We start from the raw sequence: 6,602 nt of genomic DNA on the forward strand, positions 1-6,602 counted from the left end.
CAAACAAAATTCATGTTTAATTTCATTTAAAATTGGTTGTCAAAATTAGCTGAGCTGCCTGTTATAGGGTTAATGTTTATTACTTGAAGGCTATTCTAAAGCGTTACGAACATCTATCGGTATTTCCCCACATTTATCCGATCCGTCTGTAGTCATTAACTTCTCTCTATACAAAGACTTCCTACAGTACCTGACATAACCTGTCCTTTCTAGGTTAAGCTCTTTAGATCTCACATCTGACAGCACTCCTGCAGACTACATCCCAACATCTCTAGAGGCAGGGAAAGAGAGAAGGACGCCATGCGTGAAATTATATGTTTACTTAGTAGGTGGAAGAAATGACAGGGAGGATGATTGGCTTGTTTCATCTTGGGGCATGCAGAGGACAGGTAATTTCACTTTTTAATCACCATGACGGTGGAAAATATTAATTTCACCAGCGTTATTTGACAAAGAGGATCGCATGACAGTACATTTCAGAGTTTTCCACAAGCACCAGGTTGAAGCAGATGTGAGCTGGAGTTGAAGAATTTGACCTCGGTGGAGAGTATGATGCTGGACATCAAGTTCAGTTTACTGTACCATTTTACCTGGATGACTTTGTTAAAAATGAGGGCTTTTTCTGCACTCGGTCAAACTGTACCAACATTCCTGTTTTGAAAACCTTTGAGACTCCATTCAATCAAGCCCACAGTTTGGTATTTACTGTAAGCTATAGCTGTTTTTCCCATGGTAAAAAAATTAAGACAAACACCAGGAGTTGTGTGTGCTGGCAGCCAACAGATGACAGTTTGATTGAATTCCAACGCATTGGCTTCCCAACCTTTATTCCAACCCTTCCTTTAATAAATTTACTAAATCCATCTCCCAGTCTCCTAAAACTCTACACCTCAGCCCTAGCCTCTGTGATAGAGCCAGTTAGATGCCAGTGGAATAATTGTTCCTCCTCCTCCAAGGCCCTTGTACGGCTTATCATCAAGGTTGTGTTCTGGCTTGGGGCCACATCTCAGTGAATGAGTCTTTTGTTTGGCATGATACACATTAAATGATAACCAGCATGGGCTGTGTGTGTGTATTACGGACCCCTTTTGGACATTGTCATAGTGGGGGTTTGGGGGGGGGGGGGATCAGGAGGGGGGGTCAGCAGCGGGGATGCTAAAAGACATCTCACAGCCTCAGTAAAACCACAAATGTGTAAACCAATGCATTTCTCTGTAGAAACAAGTATTTGTCGGCAAAAGAGGGGGGGAACGTTTCACTCTGCATACATGTTCGTGAGACAATTACAACTGATATGTGATATGTTTGTCAATACAGTTTGAGTAAGTAATCAAATCGCTGTGCTTCGAGTCCCAAAAACAATGTTGAGGAGTCATCATCACCTGCAGGTCTTCAGGAGAGACACAGCTAATAAAGAAAGTATTACATTTACATTTTAGTCATTTAGCAGACGCTCTTATCCAGAGCGACTTACAGGTAGTGAGTGCATACATTATTTTTTATACTTGCCCCCCGTGGGAATCGAACCCACAACCCTGGCGTTGCAAACACCATGCTCTACCAACTGAGCTACATCCCCTCCCTGGTTGGATACCTGTTCATAACCCACTGGTCATAATGCACCACATCGATTATCCTCATTGGAAGACGCTATCATACCACCTTCTATGAAGAAGAGCCGTAATGACAGGCTTTTACCTGGTAATTGCTATAATCTCACTGCCTAGTATGTGGATGTAATGATAGGGCCCAAAGCACTGTGTATTTACACAGAGATGTGTGATGCCATCTCTACTGCTCCAGTTAAAGGTTGCTCTTATGCACAGATCTAGGATCAACCAACCCTCCTTAGATCCAAACCTTATTGGGAGTGAAAACCTAAATCTGACCTAGCATCAATTTCTAAGGGGCAACTTGGACCTGCTCTGTCGTGCTCCAGCATGATCATAGCAGCAGGTCTGCGGGTGCATGACGCACATTTTTGGAATCTAATTAATTGGGGGTTGGTGCCGTGGTAACATTTTGCCTTGTACTATACAGTCGCCCAGTACATTCTTCAAATGAATTATAACTCTGTCAGAGAAGGGCCCCCTCATTTCAGTGTCATCATCCCATCTACGTATACCTATATGATATTTCACATATGTTGTGGTCTGAATCACAAGAGTATTAAGAGGATCAGCATTGCAGTTTGTTAGACAAAGTGGTTGTGGTTACGGATTTTAAACCATGAATGAATGAACAGCGAGGAGAAAATACACACCAAGATGCACTTAAGAGGATTCTGTATTGTGCAATGCATTTGGATCCTGTTTGCATACACAGCATTTGAAAGTAGGCCTACTAAAATACATGGTTTAAGTCTATAGGTCATCACATGCTGAGTACCAATCTGTAAGCACACATACTGCCCCAAAGCCTCATCACCTAACTGTATGATGAGTTACAGTATGTTGACATTGTGTCAGCTATGATTTGTGACTGACATTTCGTCAGGATTCTACAGTACCAGTGTAAAATCAGTTTCTAATTTACTGTACATGCTAGCTGTGGCTAACCCTGAGGTCTGAAAGAGAGCATAATACATCACTAAACATTTGTTATTTAATGTCTAGAAGATAAAAAACCTTACTACTGGCTTCTCGTTAACGCCATAGTACAAGCAGGAACTATCTCCATAAATCACGTAAGGGCACTCTGGTGTATAAAGGTGCTGGGACATACTACAGTATATACATGCTTTATGAATCTGTGGAGGAGCTCATAACAAGAGAAGAGAAGACAGATGGTGGGGAGGGTAGATGATGTTCCAGGTCTGTACATGTATAAGATCATACTGTAGGATCTTATACAAGTCACGAGATGTAATGTTTTTAAAAGGAACATAACAAGTCCATGTGAGACACTCCACAATATTGTGTGTCCTGCAATTAACGAAATATGGTAGCCTACTGTTGAATATTGGTCATTTATCAATATCAGTTGATGAGAATTTAGAATGGAACAAAATAATTTAGTATCTATGGCTTTTCTAAGCTCCTTTTAGCTTGTTCCCATGAACAGTGTGACTAAAAGTCTCAAACTGTTGGTTTTTTGTTAAATGATTTGACATACTAGACCACAGGTGTCAAACTCATTCCACGGAGGGCTTAATCTCTGCAGGTTTTTGCTCCTCCCTTGGACTTGATTGAATTAAGGTCACTGATTAGTAAGAAACTCTCCTCACCTGGTTGTCTAGGTCTTAATTAAAAGGAAAAACCAGCAGACACTATGCCCTCCAAGGATTTGACACCCCTGTTCTAGACATTTAAGTCAAGTCAAGCTGCTTACTGGGTTTGAGCCATTCAGATCTTGCCCTCTAGTGGTCAATCTGTAGTTAGGTACATTCTGGATGTTCTCTATTGTAGATGCACTGTAGAGGCACAAGCAACATGTTTAAATATTAGCTTTTCCATTTATTGTAACAAAGTTGTCGAGTGGATTGCACCAGCAAATGATGCACAATAGTAACAATACTATTCAATAGAATAACCCCAACTCTGTACTTTAATACTCTCATAACACATTGTATAAGTCCATCTATGAACTCAAACATGAGATGTGCATACTACATAATATATATTAGTAACGATCTACCTAATTACAAGGCATTGAATGTGGCTGGCTATTCTCCTCGATAAATAACAATGTTCTTGTCAGTCTCGTGAATCTTGACCTCGTACAGAAGATTGGCTGGTAGCTGCTTGACCATGTTGTCCCAGATATATACAGCCACGTTTTCGGTTGTGCTGCACAGCAGACAAAACAGTTAAAACCATGGAAACTCTGAATCACGTGCTCCGAACTGAAAATCCACCCGTTACCCATAAACATAAGGCTACAGTCCAGTAGGGAGGGGCACACACCTGACAACATTGGCAAAGTATGGGACGTCCTTATCCAGATTTTTATGGTCCAACGGAATCATGATGACTTCCTGTATCAGGATTATACATGAGTTTGTAAATAACACAGTAATAAATTAATGCATTATTTTCCTTATTCCCTATAATGTGCTTTACATGTGAAATGAATGAATTAAGAAATTAATAGTCTAGCAGCCTACGCTGTCAAAGCATAGCCTTAGCTGTAAATCAAAAAGTCAAATCCAGGCCTGGAAGAAAGGGAGGGTCTCACCTCGATGTGCTGCTTCAGATCTGTAAGGTTCATCACCATGCCTGTGTGACGATCGATCTGGGGATGGACAAAGAGAAGCTCTGTGACTGTGTGTGTGTGTGTGTGTGTGTGTGTGTGTGTCCAACATCCATTACCCAGGAGGCAGACTGCTTTCATATCATGAGAGTGTCATGTGATTTACTGGTGTGTTTCAAACAGTAGCAACCATGGCAATAATGTTTGGTAAGTGGTGTCATTATGGATATTGGAGTACGGAGAGTCTCAGGTGGGACTTACCTTTCCCCGTACTGTCACCTCTACTACAAAAAGAAAAGACAACAGAGCCTTTGATAAACATTGGGTTGGACCCGGTTTGAAGTTATGGAACTGGCTAGCTATGTAACCTATTGGCCAACTGTGAATCAGACAATAACTGACAACAGAATTGGTTTGGATGAGACCTTGGAGAATGACTGACCTTTGTAGTTGTGTCCATGGCCATTGGGATTGTTACACTTCCCAAATATCCTCTTGTTTACCTCATCACTCAATGTCGGGCTGGAGTGACAACAATACAATACATGAGGTTTCAATTAAACAAAAATAGATAATAAAAACGTTTAAACATTTTAAGAAGTTGATGGCTTAGCTGTCTCTACAATAGAACTACAGATCCCATGAGCTTCCGAGATTGACGCAACACGTTTTACTTCATTCCAGTTTCGTTTAGTGGCGTTAAAACTCTTCCTTCTATCAAATAAAACGGCTCACTGGAAACAAAATAATAACAGAATGCTTTCCATCTTGCACTCGTCTCGCAACCCTGCATTAAGCTGCCTATTGCGTCGTCCTATTCAACAACAACAAAAAAGATAGAAAATGATTGCACTGGTACCTGTGCAATCGGTGGCACGCGCTAAAATTCTGGACTCGTGTGATGTATCCAATGCGCTCTGCTACTTCGTTTCTTGTATCGGCTTGTGCCATCGCAATAACAGATTGACAGAAGGAAACAATGTAACTAATAATCGTCTCAGATGCCGTTAAATAGGTTATGCTGCGAATGTGGAGAATTGAGTCCACGCCCCTAGTATTGTCTTACGTCACTCAAAGCGCAGCGACAATAGAGTCCCACAGTATGAGTCATAATACCCATAAAACCTAGCAGTCAAACAGGGAAATGGTTCCAATTGTTTTTCCACCATACATTTTCCCATAGGTGTTAAAAAAAAAAAAAAACTAAGGGCTATGTTTCGTGTAGGCTTATCCTGGCGTGATGTTTTGATAACCGTGTAAATCTCTCTAGGACAAGGTGACATTTGTCAATATATTCGCCTGTATTTACCGCAAAAAATCAAATGCTAATTAACTGCTAATGTGGCTATCATAAAGAACTAAAAATACCATGGTGATCTGGACGAGACTGCTGAATAGAGGTAAAGGTAAGAATCTCTGGATTAACTATGTAATGTTAGCTAAAATTGACACAATACCAGTGGAGGCTGTTGTGGGGAGGATGGCTCATAATAATGGCTGCAACAGAGCAAATGTAATGGTATCAAACCATGTATTTGATACCATTCCACCAATTCCGCTCCAGCCATTGAGCCTGTCCTCCCCAATTAAGGTGCCACCAACCTCCTGTGCACAATACCTGTTAGCAAAGGTGTCAGCTAGAGATGACGTGCAGGAGCTTGCAGGGATTTGTAGTCTTGCATGATGTCTATTTTGATACCAACCGACTATATTGATCAAAGTCACCATGTCCGAGAGAGATTTACATGGTTATCAAAACGTCACGCCAGCGTAAGCCTACACAAAACACAGCCCCTATTAAGTGTTTCAAAAAATTCCCTATGTGGAAAAACCATTGGAACTACTTCCCTGTTTGACCGCTAGGTTTTATGGGTATTATGACACCTCCACTGTGGGGCTCTATACCAACTAGTATTTTGCGTGCAGCACAAACGATGACATCACTTTTGTATGATAATGACAAAACCTTCAAAATAAAAGCCCACCTTTCAAAACATTGCAATGTTGATAACGCACAACACCCAAAGTCCCCCTCGACTCACACGGCGCAAGACATTGTAATTAACTTGTCCAACAGGTCTATCTATATCTGACACATGCTCATCTGCCTTAGGTAAGGGACTGTCATTTGTCCCAAAGGCAAAGACCAATGACTTTGATACCGTTATAGACTTCCAAAAGTTTTTCTGCAGCTTGAGATTGACTGAATTAGTTGGCAATGGGGTTGCTCCTTTTGCACCTGCCAATGTAAATCCATTGAATGAGACAAGTAACCAGACAGGACATAGTGCTAATGCTCTTTCCATTGATAACCTGATTGACAATGAACTTGACTCTCGCTCTGCGGACATGATAAGGGAAAATACATATTTTAAGAGAAAAAGCACATTTATACCTCCCTAAAGAAATCC

The 6,602-nt window shown here is 41.0% G+C and overlaps 1 protein-coding gene across 2 annotated transcripts; it reads right to left on the reverse strand.

Annotated features, from left to right (window-relative positions):
- Positions 1–3,440: 3,440 nt before the first annotated feature.
- On the reverse strand, positions 3,441–5,264 carry pts (6-pyruvoyltetrahydropterin synthase). Of its 2 annotated transcripts, none has more exons than XM_084142186.1 (6): positions 5,051–5,264; positions 4,634–4,713; positions 4,453–4,475; positions 4,177–4,233; positions 3,906–3,976; positions 3,441–3,788 (listed from the first exon to the last, which is right to left on the reverse strand). In XM_084142186.1, the coding sequence occupies exons 1-6, from the start codon at positions 5,140–5,142 to the stop codon at positions 3,665–3,667; spliced, it is 447 nt and encodes a 148-aa protein (XP_083998312.1). In that variant the 5' UTR covers positions 5,143–5,264; the 3' UTR covers positions 3,441–3,664. The 2 variants fall into 2 exon arrangements, with proteins under 2 accessions (XP_083998312.1, XP_083998313.1); XM_084142187.1 differs by having other exon boundaries at positions 4,453–4,472; positions 5,051–5,227.
- Between the last annotated feature and the right edge of the window lie 1,338 nt (positions 5,265–6,602).

Source organism: Coregonus lavaretus, assembly GCF_964263955.1.
Source record: "Coregonus lavaretus genome assembly, chromosome: 25".
NCBI lineage: Eukaryota > Metazoa > Chordata > Actinopteri > Salmoniformes > Salmonidae > Coregonus > Coregonus lavaretus.

Excerpts from the sequence above, each read along its gene's own strand:
- pts (XM_084142186.1), bottom strand. The coding sequence starts at position 5,142 with ATGGCACAAGCCGATACAAGAAACGAAGTAGCAGAGCGCATTGGATAC. Across the intron at positions 4,476-4,633 it reads CCATGGACACAACTACAAAG|TAGAGGTGACAGTACGGGGA; the intron begins GTCAGTCATTCT and ends TTCTTTTTGTAG. Across the intron at positions 4,234-4,452 it reads AGGTGACAGTACGGGGAAAG|ATCGATCGTCACACAGGCAT; the intron begins GTAAGTCCCACC and ends GTCCATCCCCAG.